The 26,777-nt window shown below is 48.0% G+C and overlaps 2 protein-coding genes across 2 annotated transcripts in view; both read right to left on the reverse strand.

Annotated features, from left to right (window-relative positions):
- Nucleotides 1–4,450: 4,450 nt before the first annotated feature.
- On the reverse strand, nt 4,451–11,581 carry LOC129394262 (nuclear pore complex-interacting protein family member B4-like). Its single transcript, XM_063597575.1, has 2 exons — nt 7,329–11,581; nt 4,451–5,968 (listed from the first exon to the last, which is right to left on the reverse strand). Exons 1-2 carry the CDS (start codon nt 7,428–7,430, stop codon nt 4,988–4,990), a joined length of 1,083 nt encoding a protein of 360 aa, XP_063453645.1. The 5' UTR covers nt 7,431–11,581; the 3' UTR covers nt 4,451–4,987.
- Nucleotides 11,582–25,301: 13,720 nt separating this feature from the next.
- Nucleotides 25,302–26,777, reverse strand: part of LOC129394257 (uncharacterized) — a 69,288-nt gene continuing 67,812 nt past the window's right edge. The window contains 1 exon segment of the mRNA XM_063598075.1: nt 25,302–26,129. Within this exon segment, the coding sequence (XP_063454145.1) occupies nt 25,302–26,129 (828 nt within the window).

The following is a 26,777-nucleotide window of genomic DNA, read 5'->3' on the forward strand; positions in this document are numbered from 1 at the left end:
TGTTCTGATTCCTTGATGTTTTGGATTTGGGAATCACAGCTTGGGCCAGAGGCTCCATGATTTTCATCCTGCACCAGCACAAGCTGAAGGTCCAACACATTCATAGGACCCACTGGCTGCTCAGGTCCTCCCCTGAGTCCAGAGTCACCTAAGCCATCCTGGTCCTGGGGAGCATCTATGTATGCTTTTATATTCTCTTTTCCTTTTGTCAATTTTTGGCTCTTTTTAATCCTCTTGGGCAGTGGCTGGTGAACATTTCTGCCCTGAGTGCTCTGTGTTCCCCAACTCTCAGCCTTTTTGTTTCCATCAGCTGTGAGCCTGGCCCGGCCCGGCCTGGCCCGGCCCGGCCCGCCATTGACTGGTGAGTGCATGCCTGGGACCAGGCCACAAAATCCCTCACACTCTGGGGTAGTCAAGGCTTATGAGGAAGTACCCAAAACTGAAGCTGGGGTTTGGTCCAGGGACATCCCAGTGTGCAGTACCACTTTGCAGGCAGGCAGAGGCCTCTTGGATAACATGGCCAGTGAAGCCAGATCTTGGTACCAGCTGCGCCTTATCCTGGCCATGGGCTGAAAACGTTGCCTTAAAAACTTGGCTAGGAGCGGTGGCTCACTCCTGTAATCCCAGCATTTTGGGAGGCCGAGGCGGGCAGATCACTTGAGGTCAGGAGTTCAAGACCAGCCTGGCCAATATGGTGAAACCCCATCTCTACTAAAAATGCAAAAATTAGCTGTGTGTGGTGGCAGGCATCTGTAATCTCAGCTACTCGGGAGACTGAGGCAGGATAATTGCTTGAACCCGGGAGGCGGAGTTTGCAGTGAGTTGAGATTGCACCGCTGTATTCCAACCTGGACAACAGTGCCAAACCCTGTCTCAAAAGAAAAAAATAATAATATGAAGTGACCAGGTGTGTTGACTCATGCCTGTAATCCCACCACTTTGGGTCGAGGCAGGAGGATCACTGGAGCCCAGGAGTTTCAAACGAGCCTAGGCAACAGAGTGAGACCCTGTCTCTATATTAAACACACACACACACGCACACACACACACACACACACACACATACAAAGGCAGCCAGACTATGCACTAGGAACTGCCCTGGGAATCCCTTTGTGTTCTCACAACAATCCCATTTCACATGAAGAAACCTAGGCACAGAAATATTCAGTGACGTGTCCAGGTGCGGTGGCTCACACCTGTAATCCCAGTACTTTGGGAGGCTGAGGCAGGCAGATCACGAGGTCAGGAGTTCGAGACCATCCTGGCCAACATGGTGAAACCCCGTCTCTACTAAAAATACAAAAATTAGCTGTGTGTGGTGGCAGGTGCCTGTAATTCCAGCTACTCAGGAAGCTGAGGCAGGAGAATTGCTTGAACCCGGGAGGCAGAGGTTGCAATGAGCCGAGATCACACCACTGCACTCCAACCTGGGTGACAGAGCAAAACTCCGTCTGAAAAAAAAAAAAGAAATATTAAGTAACTTGTCTGAGGCCACATAGTTACCAAGACGTGGGAGCTGGGACTTGAACCCAGGCAGTCTGGCTGGATTCATGCCTGCAGCCTCTGCACTCCTGCTACTTACTGTGTGAGAAGCGCCTGTTCTGTGCAAGGTTGTGGGCTGAGATCTTTCCATGACTTCCACTCATTTACCCCCAAGGCTGTTCTTAAAGATGGGCATGACAGTTATGCCCATTTTACAGGTGGGGCCCTGAGGCTCACAAGGGCACACCACTCACCCATTTCCACAAAGCTATAGTTAGTTAGCAGAGGGCAGAATTCGGCCGCCTCTCCCCTAGCTTGAAGGCTGTGATTGACACAGAGGTTTTTTTGTTGTCGTTGCTGTTGTTTGTTCCTTTTACTTTTTTTTGAGACAGGGTCTTGCTCTGTCATCCCGGCTGGAGTGCAGTGGTGCGATGTCAGCTCACTGCAAACTCTGCCTCCAAGATGCAAATGATTCTCGTGCCTCAGCCTCCCAAGTAGCTGGAATTACAGGTGTGCACTACCACGCCCAGCTGTTTTTTGTAGAGATGGGGTTAGTAGAGATTTGTTTTATAGAGACGGGATTTCACCATGGTCTCTACTAAACCCCGTCTCTACTAAAAATACAAAAATTACCCAGGCGTGGTGGCACATGCCTGTAGTCCCAGATACTCAAGAGGCTGAGGCAGGGGAATCACTTGAACCTGGGAGGTGGAGGTTGCAGTGACCCAAAATCATGCACTCTAGCCTGGGGTCTTGCTTTTGCCCAGGTTAGAGTGCAGTGGCACAATCATAGTGGCTCACTGCAGCCTCAAACTCCTGGGCTGAAGGGAATCCTCCCACCTCAGCCTCCCAAGTAGCTAGGACTATAGGCATGTGCCATCATGGTGAGTTAATTTTTTGTGTGTTTTTATTGTCTCGAGACAGAGTCTTGCTCTGTTGCTCAGGCTGGACTGCAATGGTGTGATCTTGGCTCACCGCAACCTCCACCTCCTGGGTTCAAGCGATTCTCCTGCCTCAGCCTCCCGAGTAGCTGGGATTAGAGGTGCGTGCCACCATGGCTGGCTAATTTTGTATTTTTAGTAGAGACAGGGTTTCGCCATGTTGGTCAGGCTGCTCTCGAACTCCTGACCTCGTGATCCACCTGCCTCGGCCTCTCAAAGTGTTGGGATTACAGGCATGAGCCACTGAGCCTGGCCTGGTGAGCTAATTTTTAAATTTGTTATAGAGACAAGAGTCTCTCTTATGTTGCCCAGGCTGGTCTCGACCCCCTGGCCTCAAGTGATCCTCCCACCTCGGCCTCCCAAAGTGCTGGGATTACAGATGGGTGTCACCGCACCTGGCCACTGAGGAGGATTTCATTATAAACCTGCCCTGAAGGGAGGGAATCCAATTTTACGAGAGGGTGTAGCCTGGTGAGGCCTGGATGACCTCCGGAGGCAGGGGCTTGTGCCTGGGCTGAGGCCTAAGGGTCAATGGGCAGACATGAAGTTGCCCCAGGCAGAGGGTACAGTGTAGGCAAAGTCAGGAAGTGGCAGGGCTTGGATCACTCCAGGAAGAGAGAGGAGTCATGTGTCACAGGAGCTCGAGACCCAGAGAGGGAGGCAGGCAGGCAGGCAGGGACCAAGCTTGGGCACAGCCAGGAAGGCAGGACAGGGCATGGTGGGGCCAATGGAATCATTACCCAAGTCGGGGATTTTCAGGGAAACAGCTTAGATAAGGCCAGGCATACAGTAGCTCCCACCTGTAATCCCAGCATTTGGGGAGGCTGAGGTAGGAGGACTGCTTGAGCCTGGGAGTTCGAGACCAGCCTAGGCAACATAGTCAGACCCCCATATCCACAAAAAATTTAAAAAAGGAGTTTGTGTTCCTGTAGTAGCATACTTGGGAGGTTGAGCTGGCAGTATCACTTGAGCCCGGGAGTTCAAGGCTAAAGTGAGCTGATTGAGCCATTGCACTCCAGCCTGAGCAACAGAGAGATACGCTGTCTCAAAGGAAATACAAATTAAAAAACCAGCCGGGCATGCTGGCGTGTGCCTGTAGTCTCAGCTACTTGGGACACTGAAGTGGGAGGATCGCTTGAGCCCAGGAGTTCAAGGCTGCCGTGAGCTATGATTGTGCCTCTGCAGTCCAGCCTGGGTGACAGAGAAAGACCCTGTCCCTTAAAAAAAAAAAAAACAAAAAAACTTAGGTAAGAGGATGCTGTGCCTCCCTGGGGGTCTTCAGTCACCCATGGTCCTGGCAAGAGGAGGGCCAGGAGACAGCTTCACCCACCTGCTGTCCTGCCCATGTGACATCCGCAGGTGCTGCCATGGCCACGACTGTTGTTACACTCGAGCTGAGGAGGCCGGCTGCAGCCCCAAGACAGAGCGCTACTCCTGGCAATGCGTCAATCAGAGCGTCCTGTGCAGTGAGTCCCCAGCAGCACCATGCCACCCACCCCAAGTATCCCCTGGGCACCCTGGCATAGCCAGATGACTTCCGTGCCCCTGTTGCAATAACCACTGCTTCCAAGTCTCTATAGACCACCCCTTGGGTATATCTAATGTAAGTGATATTTATTTTATTTATTTTTTGAGTCAGAGTCTCGCTCTGTCACCCAGGCTAGAGTGTGCTGATGTGATCTTGGCTCACTACAACCTCTGCCTCCTGGGTTCAAGCGATTCTCATGCCTCAGCCTCCCAAGTGGCTAGGACTACAGGCATGCACCATCACGCCCAGCTAATTTTTGTATTTTTTTCAGTAGAGGTGGGGTTTCACCAAGTTGGCCGGGCTGGTCTCAAACTCCCCACCTCAAGTGCTCTGCCCGCCTTGGCCTCCCAAAGTGCTGGGATTACAGGCATGAGCCGTGGTGTCTGGCCCTAATGTGAGTGATCTTTAACACTGCGCACTTGAAAAAGAAAACCCCGAAGAAACCTAATTATTTGATGTCTGGATGACAAGGAAGAAGATAGAAATGGCATCAGATAATAAACAGTGTAAATGTTTATCAGAAAGGGGCTGGTGGTCGGGACAAGTAGGAGGATCGCTTGAGTCCAGGAGTGCATCTCTACAAAAAAGTTAAAGGATTTTTTAACATTGGCCAGGCGTGGTGGCACACATCTGTGATCCCAGCTACTTGGGAGGCTGAGGCAGGAGGATTGCTTGAAGCCCAGGAGGTTGAGGCTGCAGTGAGCTGTGATCAAGCCACTGCACTCCAGCCTGGGTGACACAGCAAAATCCAGTCTCAAAAAATAATAATAATAATATTTTACATAACCAACCACTTCTAAAGATTAAAAAAAACCCCATGATTAAAAACCTCAGGTCCCTCAGGCAATCATACCAGATATCGAAACAAAGCAATAACATAAGGACTGCAGTATATATTTTATTTTTATATTATTTATTTATTCTTTGTTAGTTTGTTTTTGGAGTGTGGGTTTTGTTTTGTTTTTTGATTTTTTTATTTTGTTCTACTCAATTTTATTCTTATTGCTCAGGCTTGAGTGCAATGGCCTGTTCTCAGCTAACTCAACCTCCGCCTCTTGGGTTTGCGTGATGACGGTTCCACGTCATCGGCCCTCCGCCTCTTGCGTTTGGATGATGATGGGTCCACGTCATCGGCCCTCCGCCTCTTGGGTTTGCATGATGATGGGTCCACGTCATCGGCCCTCCGCCTCTTGGGTTTGCATGATGATGGGTCCACGTCATCGGCCCTCCGCCTCTTGGGTTCGGGCGATGATGGGTCCACGTCATCGGCCCTCGGCCTCTTGGGTTTGGGTGGTTTTTCTGCCTCAACCTCCTGAGTAGCTAAGGGAGGTGTCTTGAGATTATCATCCGCTGAGGGTGGAGCTGAGGGTGGAGGTGAGGGTGGAGCTGAGGGTGGAGGTGAGGGTGGAGCTGAGGGTGGAGGTGAGGGTGGAGGTGAGGGTGGAGCTGAGGGTGGAGGTGAGGGTGGAGGTGAGGGTGGAGGTGAGGGTGGAGCTGAGGGTGGAGGTGAGGGTGGAAGGGGAGTGATGAGACACTCGGGAGGTGTCTTGAGATTATCATCCGCTGAGGGTGGAGGGGGATACAGCAGACACTCGGCAGGCGTGTTGAGATTATCATCCGCTGAGGGTGGAGCTGAGGGTGGAGCTGAGGGTGGAAGGGGAGTGATGAGACACTCGGGAGGTGTCTTGAGATTATCATCCGCTGAGGGTGGAGGGGGATACAGCAGACACTCGGCAGGCGTGTTGAGATTTTCATCCGCTGAGGGTGGAGCTGAGGGTGGAAGAGGAGTGAGGAGACACTGGGGAGGCGTCTTGAGATTATCATCCGCTGAGGGTGGAAGGGGATGGAGCGGACACTCGGGAGGTGTCTTGAGGCTCAGGGAGTTTTGAGTTCTAGAACGTTGTTGAGTTGGAGGAGGTGGCTGGTGGCCCATCCTGTTTTTTAAAGTTTCAGCTGTGAGGTAGGGCCAGTGGGGCAATCCTGAAGAATGACGATGCTCCGCTGCCGCCATTCTGACCTGTAGGGACAAAGGAGGGAATGCTTTCACACATATCCATTTGATGGACAAAATTACCGCCACCAACACAGTCTGCACCTTCTGTTGCTGGTGATAGATTTTTGCACCTTTCCATCCTCCAGGTTTCAAAATAGCAGTATCAGTGTCATAATATCACCCTTCCACTGAGTACTGCTGACAGCTGGGGGGTAAAGAAAAGTCATTGGGACACACTGTTGTCTCCACATGCCACTGTGTCTGTCTGCAAATGTAGGCAGGCTGGGGTCCTGCCCCAGGGAAGACAGAGTCATAACAGAGTAATAAAGAAGCATGTTTGAGACACAGGAGTGTCTATGTCTATCCTCATTCCTCCCTCACAGCCATCACCAGAGCATGTTTCTTGCACCAGGTCAACAGACAGTAAGAGACAGTAAGAGAGGCATGAAAAGCCCATTGTCCACACATGTTGCAGCTTCTTTTTGGAGAATGTTTTCCAGGCCTTTTATGTTCTGTCTCTGATTCTCAGAACTCTGCAAGGTCAGTGTGACCACCCTGCTCCAAATCTAAGAAAACAGAGGTTTCCAGAGGAAGGAGAAATTGTGCCCAGGGTCACACAGCTTGCAAGAGGCAGAGTGGAAGTTGATTCCAGCTCTGCCTGCAGGCCCCTCTCATTTCCCCTCTGTTTCCCTTCTTGACAAAGGATCTTCTTCACTCTGGAGGTGCCACCCATGAGAACAAAGAGCTCTGGAGAGATGTGGATTCCTGAAGAGCTGCAGGGGAACTGGGAGAGGGTTTTCTGACAGAACAATCTTATCTCAAGAAGTCAGTTAGGCATGGCTATAATATTTCTTTTCACTCCCAGGTAATACCAAATTGTAAGTGCACTAAGACATGAAGAATACTTTTGTCCATGGAAAAATGAGGTGGGAATTCTAAACAAAGCAAGTTTTAAAACTGTGTTTCACTTCAAGTGTACAAGTCCCATCACGTGTAATCATAGGACTCGGCAGCTTTTGAAGGTACAGAGGCCACACAAGAACCAGCTTAGCTGAGCATCATTTAAGGCCTTCATTTGGAATTGTCCCTGTGGGTAATAAGTTACATTCACTCTTCACTAATTTACAGTCAGGGCCCATTTGCTATTACAAATACGGGACCTCTGACACTTAGAATATTAGATCAGGGGCCCCACTGGGTGGGGATGAAAGTGTTTTTGCACAACATGGTTACCAACAGGGATGGGACTGTGATGCTTGTAGGCAGCCTTTCTCTCTGCCATCTCCCTCTGTAGGGCTTGAGCACAGAGCTGTAGGGAGAAAAATGTATCCAGGTCCTGACCTGGCAGACTATGTCCAAAAGCAAGGAAAACAAGCAAACTTACCCAGTTGCAAAGAGGCTTTCTTGCAGAAGGGGGGATCTGAAAAAGCCAACACATGAGAAATTGAATGTTGAGAGAGTCTAAGGGCCGTGGCATCATCTGCATCAGCACTGAACTATCCTGCAACTGCGGGGAGGAAGCTCCTTACTTTGCATTTGTGGTAGTCCTCTGCCCGCCGCCGCAACTCTTGCGCACGTTGAAACATTTTCCTATGGATTACAATCACTTTCATCAGATAAAGCACCACTTTCAGGATGATTTTAAATAATCTGCCATATTTCTGTTATCCTCACAACTGTACCCTTACACAATCTATCTCTACCTAGAAAACGTATTTCAGATGGCTATAAGAGTACAGTCTGAGCCGGTCACGGTGGCTGATGCCTGTAATCCCAGCACTCTGGGAGGGCGAGGCGGATGGATCATGAGGTCAGGAGATTGAGACCATCGTGGCTAATATGGTGAAACCCCTTCTCTACTAAAAATACAAAAAATTAGCCAGGCGTGGTGGCAGGCACCTGTAATCCCAGCTACTCGGGAGGCTGAGGCAGGGCAATCACTTGAACCTGGGAGGCGGAGGTTGCAGTGAGCCAAGATCACGTCATTGCACTCCAGCCTGGGTGACACAGCGAGACTCCATCTCAGAAAAACAAAAACAAAAACGAAAACAAAAAAACTGTACAGTCTGATCCAAACTGTTGCTATATTGACTCCTCCTATTGCTTACTGCCTGCTGACTTCAGAGATGATAGTTTCCTTCCCCATTCTCAGTATATCCCTAATTCATCCTTCATTGAGCATCTTTTATCATAAAGCTGTATTCTCTTTGTATTAATATCCTTACCGTGTTTCACAGGGCAGAAACAGCTGGGCTTATAAACAGGCATAGTCCTTTTGAAGGATGTGGTTGATCCTACAACAATACACTTTCCTAAGGATGACAACAACTCATCCCACCCCTAGAATGGCTGGTATGAACCGAGTTTCCACACATTCTAGCTGGCAATGGGGTCAGGAGACGTTTTGCTACTTCACATCTTTTGGTCACTGGTAAATATTAAGGTACTTTGTTTTCTGTTTTGTGAACTCTCTCTCTCTCTCACGATATGTCTTCTGACCATTTGTTTCTATTTCTGCATTTACTGGGTCTAAACATTGTACAGAGGTTAAAAACAACACTCCAATGGGCGTTTCCCAGGAGGGTGGGGTTCAGTTTCTGAACTCACTTGTAGGTGTGTATTTCTTTCATATCCAATTTCCCATTTTCCTCTGCCTCTGATACCTACCTCTCCTTTTCTGCATGCTCACATTCTTTCATGCTTAGTTTCCTCAGATTAGAAGGGAGAGAAATGCACACACATGATCCACCAGCCCGTGTGGGATTCCCTCTGCCCTTCTGGCATCTGAAGGCTGTGATTCAAAGATCCCCCCCCTGCAACCTTTCCACAAATGAACCAACTGATTCTCACAACCGAAGGGAGAATTGACACCTCCCATTGAGGGACAAAAAAAAGTCACACTCTGGCCTGCTGGCAAGTCACCTGTCATTTCCAGCTCATCTTCATAGTTCCATAGTTAGTCCTATTCTTTAGTAAATATAAAGACTATTAAAAGCTTCTATGAGGTGCACTATGTGTGTTTCTGGGGTCAGTCTTGTGCTTGACACAGCGAAAGCTCATTTTAGTTCAGTGTGAAAAACCAGACCTCACCAATTCATCACAACTAACTCCATCGGAAGCAGAGGATTGCTCCTCATCTGACTCCTCCTGTGTGAGCCCTGATTCTCAGTCAGAGGCTGATGCCGGAACTGAGACCATCAGCCATAGAGAGATCCTTCCAGAATATGGTGTCATTAACCCCACAGTTCACTACTGCACTTTGCCGTGATTCAGGACTGGAACTCTTGTCATCGACTTTAAAGATCCTGGTTGAGAGAAAAGGCAATCTGAATGCTGGGTGCATCTATTGAATTACAAATGATCGAAATGGCTCCTAAGTCAGGGTGTTATGTCCTGAAAATACGTGACAACGGCAAACCATCCACCCTGGTGTTGACTGACTTTAACAAGGTTCAGTTCACAGAGATTGAGGGCAGAAAAAGGAAATGGCCTAAAAAGGGTAAGTTTGCTGTGTTGCCCTCACACCACTTGATTCATGGTCCTGATCCTAAGGATCTCACCCGATACTTGGTTTTATAGGAAGGATGTGTAAAATTCCCAGAACGCTAGGAAACAGGGACGAAAACACTTCAAAGAGAAAGTTAATCAACTTGTTTCTGACCACAGGGCATCCTTCAGCACATGCTGTCTGGAGTGGCCTCAAACAAGGAGTGTGTGGTGTGGTGCTGAGAATGCAATGGGAGCAGGGTCCTGTCCCCACGCTAAAGAAGCTCACAGTTTAATGCAAATGAGAAGCCAGTGAGGACATCACTACTCCTGCTGTGCACTTGGGAACTAGAAACACAAAACCTGACTCTGGAGGGAAGCTAAGGAAGCATTCTACTCTTGAGTTGACATAAGTGCATCTGAAGCTTCTGATCTCCGATGAGAACAATGGGGGACACCAAACAGAATATAAAACCCATGATTGAATACATCAAATTGCTAACATGGCAGTAAACAGACATGAGGTGAAGATGGAGAAGAAGGAAACCCAGGACGAAAGTCAGCCTCGCATTTGGAACCCATTTCCCTGAGTTTCATTGCTGAATTCCAGAAGGAACTACTGAGATGCAAAGAAGCACAGCAGCTTTTGCACACATGCGTGGGATTAGATGGAAAACAAGTGGATTGAGGGTCTGCCAATGAAAGCGACCCATACTGAAGTCCACTGGCTCTGGTTGAGACCCAGAAGAGTCATGCATCAGAATAGAGGTGGACAGGAAATACCCTGGCCTTTGTAGGGACTGAGCCTGCACCGACGACCTCAATTGCAGCCTGTATGGAGGACCCCTGACCATCCCCCAGAAGTAGACTCCCATCTCTTCTGCAGCAAGATAACATGCTACTAGGCCTCAATTCATTGCTAAATATTTTTTAACAAGTATCTCACATTTAACAAAAAAAGATCAGTCATATGGCAGCAAAATACAATGTAATATGACCAAAACATGAAAGACTGTGAAAATGAATCTGGAGGTGACCCAAGCATTGAATTCAACAATCCAGGCTGGGTGTGGTGGCTCACACTGGGAGGCTGAGGTAGGCAGATCACCTGAGGTCAGGAGTTCAAGACTAGCCTGGCCAACATGGTGAACCCCTGTCTCTACTAAAATTACAAAAATTGGGCTGGGCACGGTGGCTCACGCCTGTAATCCCAGCACATTGGGAGGCCGAGGTGTGCGGATCATGATGTCAGGAGTTCTAGACCAGCTTGGCCAATATGGTGAAACCCCGCCTCTACTAAAAATACAAAAATTATCTGGGCATGGTGGCATACGCCTGTAGTCCCAGCTACTCAAGAGGCTGAGGGATAAGAATCGCTCGAACCTGGGAGGTGGAGGTTGCAGCGAGCCAAGATCATGCCACTGCACTCTAGCCTGGGTGACAGAGTGAGACTCTGTCTCAAAAAAAAAAAAAATTGGCCAAATGTGGTGGCACGCACCTATAATCCAAGCTACTCGGGAAGCTGAGGCAGAATTGCTTCAAACTGGGAGGCAGAGGTTGCAGTGAGCCAAGATTGCACCATAGCACTCCAGCCTGGGCGACAGAGCGAGACTCTATCTCAAAATTAAAAAAAAAAAAAAAAAGGCTAGGTGTGGTGGCTCACACCTCTAATCCCAGCACTTTGGGAGGCTGAGGCGGGTGGATTACCTGAGGTCAGAAGTTCGAGACCAGCCTGGACAACATGGTGAAACCCCATCTCTAGTAAAAATACAAAAATTAGCTGGGCGTGGTGGTGGGCACCTGTAATCCCAGCTACTTGGGAGGCTGAGGCAGGAGAATCGCTTGAACCCAAAAGGCAGTGAGCTGAGATTGTGCCATTGCACTACAGCCTGGGCAACAACAGCAAAGCTCCATCTCAGGAAAAAAAAAAAAAAAAAAAAAAAAAGAGAGAAAGGAAAACCAATGCCAGTACTAGCAACTCCTCTTCCCCCGAAAAAATGACAAACAAGAATGTAGGAAGGGAAAGGAATTATACAGCTTAAACTAATGAAGCAGAAAGGACAAACTCAATTTTGAGCCCACTGAATTTGCCACAAATATTGTAGAAAATATTCTCAAGGACTCTACAGTTGTCTACTTTGATTGGCACATGGTTCATACAACAGTATTTGTGTCAAGGCACATCTTACTGTTTTCTGGCGGTCTTCCTCTTTCCATTGATTTTGTCATGATGGTTGATTTTCGTTGTCACCTTCATCTTATGGATTTTAACTCTAACTTTTGTTATCACATGTCTCCGTAGAGTAATGACGTCTTTCCGGCCAATTTTATTTCCTGGAAAGGAAGAAACTCTTTTCTTTGTGTGCATACAAATGGACCTCAGCCCTTGGTGAGAGTGAGGAGAGGAGAAGGTGAGAAACCTGAGGGCAAGAAGCTGTTCTTTCCCTTTCCAGGGCAAACTCATTTCCACACTATGGGGACTCCAATAGAGCCATACCTTCCTGTCTACGGCGGTTGGACCTCCAGGCTCTCTGCTGTACATCTGTGGATCCATCATGTCCATTTTCAGACCGGAAGATAGTCTTCAGGAAAGACAACTAGGAAATAACAATATAAGAATGACGGCTGGGCACGGCGGCTCATGCGTATAATCCCAGTACTTTGGGAGGCCGAGGCAGGTGGATCACGGGGTCAGGAGTTCAAGACCAGCCTGGCCAAGATGGTGAAACCCCGTCTCTACTAAAAATACAAAAATTAGCCGGGCATGGCAGCGGGCGCCTGTAATCTGAGCTACTCGGGAGGCTGAGGCAGAGAACCGTTTAAAGCTGGGAGGCGGAGGTTGCAGTGAGCCGAGATCACACCACTGCACTCCAGCCTGAGCGACAGAATGAGACTCTGTCACACACACACACACACACACACACACACACAAGAATGACATGAGGCTGGCACGGTGGCTCACTCCTGTAATCCCAGCACTTTGGGAGGCCGAGGCAGGCGGATCACCTGAGGTCGGGAGTTTGAGACCAGCCTCACCAACATGGAGAAACGCTGTCTCTGCTAAAAATACAAAATTAGCCAGGCATGGTGGTGCATGTCTGTAATCCCAGCTAGTCGGGAGGCTGAGGCAGGAGAATCACTTGAACCCAGCAGGAAAAGGTTGTGGTGAGCTGAGATTGTGCCATTGCACTCCAACCTGGGCAACAAAATTGAAACTCTGTCTCAAAAAAAAAAAAAAAAAAAAAAAAAAATAGGCCAGGTGCGGTAGCTCACGCCTGTAATCCCAGCACTTTGGGAGGCTGAGGCGGGTGAATCACAAGGTCAAGAGATGGAGACCATCCTGGGCAACATGGTGAAACCCCGTCTCTACTAAAAATACAAAAATTAGCTGAGCATGGTGATGCATGCCTGTAGTCCCAGCTACTTGGGAGGCTGAGGCAAGAGAACTGCTTGAACTCAGGAGGCAGAGGTTGCAGTGAGCCAAGATCCCACCACTGCACTCCAGCCTGGTGACAGAGTGAGACTCCGTCTCAAAAAAAAAAAAAAAAAAAAAAAAATGACATGAATATACTTCACACAACGGAACTGTACACTTCAACACGGTTAGATGGTAATTATCATCTTATAAGTATTTTACCACAGGTTAACATGTTTCACAACTTGAAAAGGAAGTAATTACCTTCAGCTGTCTGAGTTCTAGAATTTGTAACATTTCACCCCCTGCTCCTTCCTGATCTGCACTGGAGCATCTTCCTTCTGTCCCTGCTCTACTCAGAGTTCACTTTGCCTTCCCTCACATCAGCTTCGTTGAGGCTGGTTTGAACTTAACGCAAAACATTCTCACTAATGACTGAATTCCCACCAAGATTTCCATATTATCACAGTATGCTTTTAATCTTCGAAGATATTAAATATTTGTTCTCATCATAGCTAAAATGCAATGCAAATCCCATCTCAGATGTGGGTCAGATACCTATGAATCTCCTGAGGTAGTCATTGAAATGACTTTTTTCTTGAGACGGAGTGTCACTCTCAACCATGCTGAAGTGCAGTGGCGCTACCTTGGCTCACGGCAACCTGCACCTCCCAGATTTAAGTGATTCTTGTGCCTCGGCCTCCCAAGGAGCTGGGATTACAGGTGCCTGCTACCATGCCTGCCTAATTTTTGTCTTTTTAGTAGAGATGGGGTTTCACCATGTTGGCCCATCTGGTCTTGAACTCCTGACCTCAAGTGATCCATCTGCCTCAGCCTCCCAAAGTGCTGGGATTGCAGGCATGAGCCACCACACCTGGCCTGAAATAATATCTTTCAAATTCTTTGTAGAATTTGTTTTTTCCTGATTTCTGCACATAGGATAAAAAAAAAATCATGTACTAGGATTTCAAGAGAAGCAATGGGTAATCTAAAAAGATGAAAAGAGCAACCACGTCAATCCCACAGCTACTGCTAGATTTCATAGGAAAGGTAGCTGGCCCAGTTTGGAGCTAGGAGAAATGTCAAACACATGAAGAAATGACAAGCAAAGAAATGCCATCACGCATGAATGCTTCATGGCACCCATGATGTCCCTGCTTAGGAGGTAATGGTATAGATGACTAGATGACAACGACAAAGATGAGAGGTGCGAAGTTGTCCAAGTCCAACAGCTCAACTGAACTTTCCTAAATGGAATTGTTAAAAAGTGGTAAATTTAACAACTTCCCCTGGCTCACGTGGTGGCTCACGCTTGTAATCCCAGCACTTTGGGAGGCTGAGGCGGGTGGATCATTTGAGGTCGGGTTTTGAGACTAGCCTGGCCAACATGGTAAAACCCCGACTCTACTAAAAATACAAAAATTAGCTGGGCATGGTGGTGGGCACCTGTAATCCCAGCTACTTGAGAGGCTGAGGCAGGGGAATCGCTTGAAGCCAGGAGGTGGAGGTTGCAGTGAGCCGAGATCACACCATTATACTCCAGCCTGGGCAACAGAGGGAGACTCGTCTCGGGGGTGAGAAAAGAAAAAAAAAAAACAAAAGCTTCCTCCAATTTATACCGAAAATTCTCTGTTCAGGACTAAGTGGCATAGAGAATGTTAAATGTGCCTAGATATCTTCATAACTCATATATTTTCTGTTTTCTACATATCTTGAAAGGCAGTGCCAAATGACGTGTAATTATCTAGGTGGTGAAACTGAAACATACTTCCTCTTCCCTTGAATATAAAAAAGCATTGTGGTATTAGTACTTTTATCTTGGATCATTGTTCAGAAGGAGGTTCAGCCCCCAGACAACCACATTTTTACTGTCATGAATGGCAAGACAAAATGTAGAGCTCAACTTACCCAAAGGAAAAAAGGCTCAAAAGACAAATTATGGCACAACTTAGCAGCCAAATTCTTACCAAGTACAGACTTTTGACATACTGATCTCTCTCCGGTTGCAAGTGGGAACATGCACTTTGAATGATGTCATTCAAAATTACCCTGCCCAGACACACTTTTCATCGATTCTCTTGGAGGGCAGTTCTAAGAGATTCTCTGGGGCTTTCTCTGCATCATGAGACGCAGTGCTGTTCTGCCCTTCACCTTCCGGCAGTTTGTCACCTCGTCCCTATGACCTCAGAGGAACTTTGTCTCAGGCCAATTGTTTGTTCCTTGGCCTCTTTCATTTCCCCTAAAAATCATTTGCTGCCCCTCTAAATGGCCTACATCTCCATCTATCTCCCTCTCCCCTCAGAAGAGGGTGCTCTTTAAGCATCAACCATCCGGCCCTTCTAGCAGTCTCATTTTTCAGCTGGTTCCCATGTTTATGCCTGTTCTAGGTTTTTCTTTTCCTGTTAAGCTGTCTGTTGTCAGCTCATTTCTGCAGTGAATCTTCAGAGAGGAGATTGGAAGCTTTCCTTCCACCCATACGATAGAACTATAAAGCAGAAGAGTTTAGAAAGAATTTCCTATTTAAGTGACGAAACCTCATACTCCATTTGTGATAAATAGCACAAAGGTTAAAAAAACTTATTTTTGACCAAAAGCTCTGTTGACATTCTATTAAACAAACACCGACCTATTTAATTTTCATAATGTAAATGGCAGACATTTTCATAATTCTTATGCTAATAAATCATTTCCCTGATTGTTTGGGTAAAACCACATATTCATAATGAAGTCCAGAAATGTGAATTGTTTTATATAATTTATTCTTATTTGTGATTACAAGTATACCTCTACAGAAAGTTAGTATACTCACACAAAGGTAATTTGTGCAGAAGAGAATGGTAAATGTGTAAGGTCTCAGAAACCCAATAACGATAATTATCAAATTATCCAATTTTTGTGGAGATGGGGTTTTGCCATGTTGGCCAGGGTGGTCTCGAACTCCTCCACAAAAGTCAGTCTCACGATGACGATAGACAGCCAGAGTGTTGATAACCTGGAATAATAATAATTGAAATAATGAAAAGGTCAACGACACCGACAATATTTCACTCAGAAAGAATCATCCTTAGAAACCGTCAACCTCCTCCAAAAGGTAACCACATCCCTCAGATATCACCGTGGGATTCCACTGCTACAAAAAAGAACAGAAGTTACAAGTCTCATGTTTTTCAGATGGCTGGTAGTGTTTTTAGGCATCGCAAATGTGGGGTGCTGTCTTTCTTGGTATAAAGCAGGGATATCCAATCTTTTGACTTCCCTGCCTATATTAAAAGAAGCAAAGTTGTCTTGAGCCACACATAACATACACTAACACTAACAATAGCTGATGATCTAAAAAAAAAATTCTTTTTTTTTTTTTTTTGGAGACAGAGTTCCGCTCCACTCAGTCACCCAGGCTGGAGTGCAGTGGTGCAATCTCGGCTCACTGCAACCTCCAGCTCCTGGGCTCAAGCCATTCTCCTCCCTCAGCCTCCCGAGTAGCTGAGATTACAGGTCTCTGCCACCATGCCCGACTAATTTTTGTATTTTTAGTAGAGATGAGGTTTCACCATGTTGGCCAGTCTGGCCTTGAACTCCTGACAGGCGATCTGCCTGCCTCGGCCTCCCAAAGTGCTGGGATTACAGGTGTGAGCCACCGTGCCCAGCCATTTGTTTTTGTTTTTGTTTTTGTTTTGGTGTTTTGTTTTTGAGATGGGGTCTCACTCTGTCACCCAGGCTGGAGTGCAGTGGCGTGCTCTCGGCTCACTGCAACCTCTGCCTCTCAGGTTCAAGTGATTCTCCTGCCTCAGCCTCCTGAGTAGCTGGGAGTACAGGTGCCTGACAATGCACTCAGCAAATTTTTGTATTTTTTGTGGAGATGGGGTTTTGCCATGTTGGCCAGGGTGGTCTCGAACTCCTGACCTCAGGTAATCTGCCCGCCTCAGCCTCCCAAAGTGCTGGGATTACAGGCATGAGCCACTGTACCTGGCCAAAATCTCCTAATGTTTTAAGAAAGTTTACAAATTTGTGTTGAACTGCATTCAAAACTGTCCTGGGCCACATGCAGCCCGTCACTCATGGCTAAGACAAGCTAAGTATAAAGTAATTATCTTTTCTTTTTGTTTGGAGACAAAGTCTTGCTCTGTCACCCAGGCTAGATTGCAGTGGCATGATCTCAGCTCACTGCAACCTCCGCCTCCCGGGTTCAAGCGATTCTCCTGCCTCAGCTACTGAGTAACTGGGATTACAGGCGCCTGCCACCGCACTCGGCTAATTTTTGTATTTTTAGTACAAACAGGGTTTCACCATCTTGGCCAGGCTGGTCTCCAACTCCTGACCTCATGATCCACCTGCCTCGGCCTCCCAAAGTGCTGGGAATACAGGTGTGAGCCACTGCACCTGGCCAGTAGTTATCTTTTCTTTAAAGTTATTTACTTGTTTTTTAAATTGATGTATAACATTGGATGCATTTGTTATATATCACATGGTAAAAGAATCCCTCTAAATAATACTTCTCTCTTGGATTATATGAATCTTTGTCATTTAAAGCTCAGCATAAGTAAAAAAAAAAAATATACAATGAAGAGATTACTTCATTCACAAATAAGTATCAAATTTTAGTGCTTAAAAATTAACAAGGTGGGCCGGGCGTGGTGGCTCACGCCTGCAATCCCAGCACTTTGGGAAGCCGAGGTGGGTGGACCACGAGATCAGGAGATTGAGACCATCCTAGCTAACACGGTGAAACCCATCTCTACTAAAATTACAAAAAATTAGCAGGGCATGGTGGCACGCGCCTATAGTTCCAGCTACTTGGGAGGCTGAGGCAGAAGAATCACTTGAACCTGGGAGGCAGAGGTTGCAGTGAGCCGAGATCACACCACTGCACTTCAGCCTGGGTGACAGAGCGAGACTGTCTCAAAAAAAATTTACCAAGGCGGAGATCATGAAAATGGCATGAATAGTGTGGGATTTCTCTAAGATTGTTGATATTAATTCCATTAGACTCCTATGTGAGTGAAGATGAAGACTTCCCCTGAGTAAGTTCAGACAGCTTGTGATAACATTTCTACATCGATTCCTCAGGATTTAACTATATATCCTTGAAAACATCTCAATTTTAAATGTTTCTTTCAAGATGGTGAATTAAACAGAGATAGCCCTTCATCAGGTTGAACTGCGCATATGCTGAGTCTGAAATGGAAATGATGGAGTTAGAGAACCATACAACAATGGTAATGATTTCAGAAACATGGTGTTGAGCAGAACAAAGCAGACACAAAAGAGTACCTATGGCATGGCATGCATCTGTATACGCGAAATTCCAGAATAAGCAAGCTAACCTATGATAAGAAAGAGACTGGCTGGGAAGAGTGAGAGTTCACTTTCTGGGGTGACATAATAGTGTAGATCTTGGCTGGGCACGGTGGTTCACGCCTGTAATCCCAACGCTTTGGGAGGCCGAGGCGGGCGGATCACCTGAGGTCGGGAGTTCAAAACCAGCCTGACCAACATGGAGAAACCCTATCTCTACTAAAAATACAAAATTAGCTGGGAGTGGCGGCACATGTCTGTAATCCCAGCCACTCGGGAGGCTGAGGCAGGAGAATCGCTCGAACCTGGGAAGCAGAGGTTGCGGTGAGCTGATATTGCCCCATTGCACTCCAGCCTGGGCAACAAGGGAGGAACTGTCTCAAAAAAATAAATGAATAAATAAAATAATGTAGATCTTGAAAGGGGGTTGGTTTATGCTGGTGTATGTACTTTCCAAAGTTAGTAAACTTACACTTAAGGTTACATATTTTGGCCAGGCGCGGTGGTTCACGCCTGTAATCCCAGCACTGGGAGGCCGAGGCAGGCAGATCACGAGGTCAAGAGATGGAGACCATCCTGGCGAACATGGTGAAACCCCGTCTCTACTAAAAATACAAAAATTAGCCAGGCGTGGTGGTCTACTAAAAATACAAAAATTAGCCAGGCGTTGTAATCTGAGCTACTCAGGAGGCTGAGGCAGGACAATTGCTTGAACCCCGGAAGCGGAGGTTGCAGTGAGCCGAGATCTTGCCACTGCACTCCAGCCTGGGCGACAGAGTGAGACTCTGTCTAAAAAAAAAAAAAAAAAAGTCATCAAACCAGATGACACAAATCAAATGACATTTCACTTTGTTTTGGTCCATCTTGTTTGTTAGAGACAAGAGTGCAGCGGGGCCATCTCGGCTCACTGCAACGTCCAGCTCCTGGGCCCAAGCGATCCTCCCACCTCAGCCTCTCCAGTAACTGGGATAACAGGTAGGCACCACCAGGCCCAACTAATCTTTTTTGGAATTTTTTGTAGAGATGGGGTTTCGCTATGATGCCCTGGCTACTCTTCAACTCCTGGACTCGAGTGATCTGCCCACACCTCGGCCCCCTAAAGTGCTGGGATTACAGGCCTGAGCTGTGTAATTTCATGCCGCGTGACACAGCCCAGTAAAAAGGAAGAAACCCCGCGGGTCCAGCGTCTACTCACAGGGGTGGGATGATGGCTGATAAATCCCAGCAGGAGCCAAAAGAGGAGCCACCACCGCAGCCGCATGTCCTGGTCCTTTCAGGGCGCCCTGAGGCGGCCAGGACAGAGGTGGAGGTGGCTTAGGGCAGGGGGGAGGGAAGGGGACGGGGACCGGGGCCGGATCTGTGTTGGGGAGGGGGAGGGGAGGGGGAGGGGAAGGGGAGGGGAAGGGGGGAAGTAAGGGAAGGGAAAGGAGGAGAAGGGGGCTGTTGGGCACCTGGAGGAGGTGGAGGAGGAGGACGAGGAGAAGAAGAAAGGGGTCTGGGAAAGGATCCGGTTCCAATTAAGTTCTCAAGCGCTGGTGGAAGGTTTAGCTACAGGTCACGGAGAAGATCAGGGAAGCAACAGGACACGCGGGGCAAGGGAGCGTGAGGCTTAGGAGCAATTAGAGGGAGACAAAAAGGTTCTGCTATCCACCAAACCTTCTTCGGTCTGGGCCCTCCCTTGGCAACCCTGGGGCTTTATACTCCCTCTCCACCAATCCCTGATGACCCCGGTGGTGCCTCACAATGGACAACGCCAAGTAGCGCCCGCATCATTCCAATGACCCCTCCCCCATCTCAGTCTCCCACACTCCTCGCAAGGACAGGTCCTCTCTGGAACCTTCACAAACCTGATTTCTGGTCCTCCCCAACCAGCTCCCTGTCCCTGCTTCTGGGCGCTCCTTCCTTCCTGAGCTCCCAGGGTTCCTCAAGGTCACTTTTGGCGACAAAACATAAAAAACAAATGATGGCAGGATGGCAGGAAGAACCTCATACCCAAGCAGGGTGCCAGGTTTTACAGCCTCCGCTCAGCCATTCATATCCTAAGCAACAAAACATCAGCAGGATGCGGAAGGTCCCGATAGTAAACCATCTCCATCACATCCATGTAGCCATCCGTCCATCAACCTGTATCTCAGGAACAAATGTAGATACATTCATTTTAAGCATGCATGGTACATTTACAAAAATTAACCTGACTTATTTTGTTCCAGCAAATCTCAATATATTTGAGAGCAATCAAATCACACAGCATGTTTCTGATCATATAACTGTGCTAGAAGTCAATGATTAAAAGCTAATTCAAAATTATTATTTGCTTGGAAATTCAAAGTGCCCTTAGAAGACATAAACATAAGAAAGAATCCAAAATGAAACAAGATTGCCTTTCAACTCAATGATAAGATCATAACATGGCAATAAAATGTCTCCCTCTGGCCTGGGAATTCCTCTTTGTGCCACAAGGTTGTGTGATCGCAAATCACCCCTAACCCACCTAGACATTTTAACATCCGAAACCGAGTGATGATGTCCGTATCTATATCATCTTACTGCCTGTGTGTGTGGACTTTAAATTCTGAACCCAAATGAGGGGGAGAAAACCAAGTTGACTTTCATGATTGACCTCTCAGGGATGTCCAAGGAATCTGTGCATTTCAAGAAACAAAGTTCATCAGCTTCTCTCCTAAGGTATTTGCCCACAATACCCAGAGGGCTTGGCAGCATCATGTGTGATGGGTGGGGAGCTCCAAGCAGGTGGGCAGGACCCAGGGGCCTGGTGACCAGGACAGACCCCCACTGTCCATCGCCTTTCCTGGCCCTGTCCTCTGCTAAACTTCCCACAGGCCTTCTGCCCGATCACACAGAGTATGCCCAAACTCTCTCAGGCCTCTGGCAGCTGAAAACCACTGCTTTAAATCCCTTTACCATTTACTATGACATAAGGTTATTGTAAACAGGAAATATTCTATTGATGCTACAAATGGAAAGCCAATGCCTTTACCATAAATAGAAAAACAACCCTAAGAAGCAAGCAAAACAAAAACAAAACAGGGGCTGGGTGTGGTGGCTCACGCCTGTAATCCCAGCACTTTGGGAGGCCGAGGTGGGCGGATCACAAGGTCAGGAGTTCCAGACCAGCCTGGCCAATATGGTGAAACCCTGTCTCTAATAAAACACAAAAATTAGCCAGGTGTGGTGGTGGGCACCTGTAGTCCCACCTACTTGGGAGGCTGAGGCAGGAGAATAGTTTGAACCCGGGAGGCAGAGTCTGCAGTGAGCCGAGATTGCACCACTGCACTCCAGCCTAGGCGACAGAGCGAGACTCTGTCTCAAAAACAGCAACAACTACAAACAAACAAAAAACAGGGTTAACAAAAGTATGGAGTTCAATTCTTTTTATATGCTGCAGCCATGTTCTGGCCCTAGATTTGGCTGGGCATGGTGGCTCACGCCTGTAATCCCAGCACTTTGGGAGGCTGAGGCAGGCGGATCACGAGGTTAGGAGTTCGAGATCATCCTGGCCAACATGGTGAAACCCCGTCTCTACTAAAAATACAAAAATTAGCTGTGTGTGGTGGCAGGTGCCTGTAATTCCAGCTACTCAGGAAGCTGAGGCAAGAGAATTGCTTGAACCCGGGAGGCAGAGGTTGCAATGAGCCGAGATCACACCACTGCACTCCAACCTGGGTGACAGAGCAAAACTCCTTCTGAAAAAAAAAAAAAAAAAAAGAAATGTTAAGTAACTTGTCTGAGGCCACATAGTTACCAAGACGTGGGAGCTGGGACTTGAACCCAGGCAGTCTGGCTGGATTCATGCCTGCAGCCTCTGCACTCCTGCTACTTACTTTGTGAGAAGCGCCTGTTCTGTGGAAGGTTGTGGGCTGAGATCTTTCCATGAGCTCCACTCATTTACCCCCAAGGCTGTTCTTAAAGACGGGCATGACGGTTATGCCCATTTTACAGATGGGGCCCTGAGGCTCAAAAGGGCATGCCACTCACCCATTTCCACAAAGCTATAGTCAGTTAGCAGAGGGCAGAATTCGGCCGCCTCTCCCCTAGCTTGAAGGCTGTGATTGACACAGAGGTTTTTTTGTTGTCGTTGCTGTTGTTTGTTCCTTTTTCTTATTTTTGAGACAGGGTCTTGCTCTGTCATCCCAGCTGGAGTGCAGTGGTGCGATGTCAGCTCACTGCAAACTCTGCCTCCAAGATGCAAATGATTCTCGTGCCTCAGCCTCCCAAGTAGCTGGAATTACAGGTGTGCACTACCACGCCCAGCTGTTTTCTGTAGAGATGGGGTTAGTAGAGATTTGTTTTATAGAGACGGGGTTTCACCATGGTCTCTACTAAACCCTGTCTCTACTAAAAATACAAAAATTACCCAGGCGTGGTGGCACATGCCTGTAGTCCCAGCTACTCAAGAGGCTGAGGCAGGAGAATCACTTGAACCTGGGAGGTGGAGGTTGCAGTGACCCAAAATCATGCACTCTAGCCTGGGGTCTCGCTTTTGCCCAGGTTAGAGTGCAGTGGCACAATCATAGTGGCTCACTGCAGCCTCAAACTCCTGGGCTGAAGGGAATCCTCCCACCTCAGCCTCCCAAGTAGCTAGGACTATAGGCATGTGCCATCCTGGCGAGTTAATTTTTTGTGTGTTTTTATTGTCTCGAGACAGAGTCTTGCTCTGTTGCTCAGGCTGGACTGCAACGGCATGATCTTGGCTCACCGCAACCTCCACCTCCTGGGTTCAAGCAATTCTCCTACCTCAGCCTCCCGAGTAGCTGGGATTACAGGTGCGTGCCACCATGCCTGGCTAATTTTGTATGTTTAGTAGAGACAGGGTTTCGCCATGTTGGTCAGGCTGCTCTCGAACTCCTGACCTCGTGATCCACCTGCCTCGGCCTCTCGAAGTGTTGGGATTACAGGCATGAGCCACTGAGCCTGGCCTGGTGAGCTAATTTTTAAATTTGTTATAGAGACAAGAGTCGCTCTTATGTTGCCCAGGCTGGTCTCGACCCCCTGGCCTCAAGTGATCCTCCCACCTCAGCCTCCCAAACTGCTGGGATTACAGATGGGTGTCAGCGCACCTGGCCTCTGAGGAGGATTTCATTATAAACCTGCCCTGAAGGGAGGGAATCCAATTTTACGAGAGGGTGTAGCCTGGTGAGGCCTGGATGACCTCCGGAGGCAGGGGCTTGTGCCTGAGCTGAGGCCTAAGGGTCAATGGGCAGACATGAAGTTTCCCCAGGCAGAGGGTACAGTGTGGGCAAAGTCAGGAAGTGGCAGGGCTTGGATCACTCCAGGAAGAGAGAGGAGTCATGTGTCACAGAAGCTCGAGACCCAGAGAGTGAGGCAGGCAGGCAGGCAGGCAGGGACCAAGCTTGGGCACAGCCAGGAAGGCAGGACAGGGCATGGTGGGGCCAATGGAATCATTACCCAAGTCGGGGATTTTCAGGGAAACAGCTTAGATAAGGCCAGGTGTACAGTAGCTCCCACCTGTAATCCCAGCATTTGGGGAGGCTGAGGTAGGAGGACTGCTTGAGCCTGGGAGTTCGAGACCAGCCTAGGCAACATAGTGAGACCCCCATATCCACAAAAAATTTAAAAAAGGAGTTTGTGTTCCTGTAGTAGCATACTTGGGAGGTTGAGGTGGCAGTATCACTTGAGCCCGGGAGTTCAAGGCTAAAGTGAGCTGATTGAGCCATTGCACTCCAGCCTGAGCAACAGAGAGATACGCTGTCTCAAAGGAAATACAAATTAAAAAACCAGCCGGGCATGCTGGCGTGTGCCTGTAGTCTCAGCTACTTGGGACACTGAAGTAGGAGGATCGCTTGAGCCCAGGAGTTCAAGGCTGCCGTGAGCTATGATTGTGCCTCTGCAGTCCAGCCTGGGCGACAGAGAAAGACCCTGTCTCTTAAAAAAAAACAAAAAAGAAACTTAGATAAGAGGATGCTGTGCCTCCCTGGGGGTCTTCAGTCACCCATGGTCCTGGCAAGAGAGGAGGGCCAGGAGAGAGCTTCACCCACCTGCTGTCCTGCCCATGTGACATCCGCAGGTGCTGCCATGGCCACGACTGTTGTTACACTCAAGCTGAGGAGGCCGGCTGCAGCCCCAAGACAGAGTGCTACTCCTGGCAGTGCGTCAATCAGAGCGTCCTGTGCGGTGAGTCCCCAGCACCACTATGCCACCCACCCCGAGTATCCCCTGGGCATCCTGGCATAGCCAGATGACTTCCGTGCCCCTGTTGCAATAACCACTGCTTCCAACTCTCTATAGAACACCCCTTGGGTATATCTAATGTAAGTGATATTTATTTTATTTATTTTTTGAGTCAGAGTCTCGCTCTGTCACCCAGGCTAGAGTGTGCTGATGTGATCTTGGCTCACTACAACCTCTGCCTCCTGGGTTCAAGCGATTCTCATGCCTCAGCCTCCCAAGTGGCTGGGACTACAGGCATGCACCATCACGCCCAGCTAATTTTTGTATGTTTTTCAGTAGAGGTGGGGTTTCACCAAGTTGCCCGGGCTGGTCTCAAACTCCCCACCTCAAGTGCTCTGCCCGCCTTGGCCTCCCAAAGTGCTGGGATTACAGGCATGAGCCGTGGTGTCTGGCCCTAATGTGAGTGATCTTTAACAATGAGGACTTGAAAAAGAAAACCCTGAAGAAACCTAATTCTTTGATGTCTGGATGACAAGGAAGAAGATAGAAATGGCATCAGATAATAAACAGTGTAAATGTTTATCAGAAAGAGGCTGGTGGTCGGGACCAGTAGGAGGATCGCTTGAGTCCAGGAGTGCATCTCTACAAAAAAGTTAAAGGATTTTTTAACATTGGCCAGGTGTGGTGGCACGCATCTGTGATCCCAGCTACTTGGGAGGCTGAGGCAGGAGGATTGCTTGAAGCCCAGGAGGTTGAGGCTGCAGTGAGTTGTGATCGAGCCACTGTACTCCTGCCTGGGTGACAGAGCAAAACCCAGTCTCAAAAAAAAAAAAAAAAAAAATAATAATAATAATATTTTACATAACCAACCACTTCTAAAGATTAAAAAAAAAAAACCCCACAATTAATTAAGAACCTCAGGTCCCTCAGGCAATCATACCAGATACTGAAACAAAGCAATAACATAAGGACTGCAGTATTTATTTTATTTTTATATTATTTATTTATTCTTTGTTAGTTTGTTTTTGGAGTGTGGGTTTTGTTTTATTTTTTGATTTTTTTCTTTTTTTCGACCCACGGATTTATTCTTATTGCCCAGGCTTGAGTGCAATGGCGTGTTCTCAGCTTACTCAACCTCCGCCTCTTGGGTTTGGGTAATTGTGTCTCGGCCTCCCTCTGCCTCTTGGGCTTGGGCGATTGTTCCACCTCATCCGCCCTCCGCCTCTTGGGTTTTGGTGATTGTTCCACCTCATCCACCCTCCACCTCTTGGGTTTCGGTGGTTTTTCCGCCTCAGCCTCCTGAGTAGCTAAGGGAGGAGTCTTCAGATTATCATCCACTGAGGGTGGAAGAGGAGAGGGTGGAAGAGGAGCAAGGAGACACTCCTTCAGATTATCATCCACTGAGGGTGGAAGAGGAGAGGGTGGAAGAGGAGCAAGGAGACACTCCTTCAGATTATCATCCACTGAGGGTGGAAGAGGAGAGGGTGGAAGAGGAGCAAGGAGACACTCCTTCAGATTATCATCCACTGAGGGTGGAAGAGGAGAGGGTGGAAGAGGAGCAAGGAGACACTCCTTCAGATTATCATCCACTGAGGGTGGAAGAGGAGAGGGTGGAAGAGGAGCAAGAGGACACTCCTTGATATTATCATCCACTGAGGGTGGCAGGGGACGAAGGAGACATTCGGGAGGTGTCTTGAGGCTCAGGGAGTTATCCGTTATAGAACGTTGTTGAGTTGGAGGAGGTGGCTGGCGGCCCATCCTGTTTTTTAAAGTTTCAGCTGTGAGGTAGGGCCAGTAGGGCAATCCTGAAGAATGACGATGCTCCGCTGCCGCCATTCTGACCTGTAGGGCCGAAGAAGGGAATGTTTTCACACATATCCATTTGATGGACAAAATTACCGCCACCAACACAGTCTGCACCTTCTGTTGCTGGTGATAGATTTTTGCACCTTTCCATCCTCCAGGTTTCAAAATAGCAGTATCAGTGTCATAATATCACCCTTCCACTGAGTACTGCTGACAGCTGGGGGGTAAAGAAAAGTCATTGGGACACACTGTTGTCTCCACATGCCACTGTGTCTGTCTGCAAATGTAGGCAGGCTGGGGTCCTGCCCCAGGGAAGACAGAGTCATAACAGAGTAATAAAGAAGCATGTTTGAGACACAGGAGTGTCTATGTCTATCCTCATTCCTCCCTCACAGCCATCACCAGAGCATGTTTCTTGCACCAGGTCAACAGACAGTAAGAGAGGCATGAAAAGCCCATTGTCCACACATGTTGCAGCTTCTTTTTGGAGAATGTTTTCCAGGGCTTTTATGTTCTGTCTCTGATTCTCAGAACTCTGCAAGGTCAGTGTGACCACCCTGCTCCAAATCTAAGAAAACAGAGGTTTCCAGAGGAAGGAGAAATTGTGCCCAGGGTCACACAGCTTGCAAGAGGCAGAGTGGAAGTTGATTCCAGCTCTGCCTGCAGGACCCTCTCATTTCCCCT

The sequence above is a fragment of the Pan paniscus genome, chromosome 18, assembly GCF_029289425.2.
Source record: "Pan paniscus chromosome 18, NHGRI_mPanPan1-v2.0_pri, whole genome shotgun sequence".
NCBI lineage: Eukaryota > Metazoa > Chordata > Mammalia > Primates > Hominidae > Pan > Pan paniscus.

Excerpts from the sequence above, each read along its gene's own strand:
- LOC129394262 (XM_063597575.1), bottom strand. The coding sequence starts at position 7,430 with ATGCAGATGATGCCACGGCCCTTAGACTCTCTCAACATTCAATTTCTC. Across the intron at positions 5,969-7,328 it reads GAAAGCCTCTTTGCAACTGG|GTCAGAATGGCGGCAGCGGA; the intron begins GTAAGTTTGCTT and ends TTGTCCCTACAG.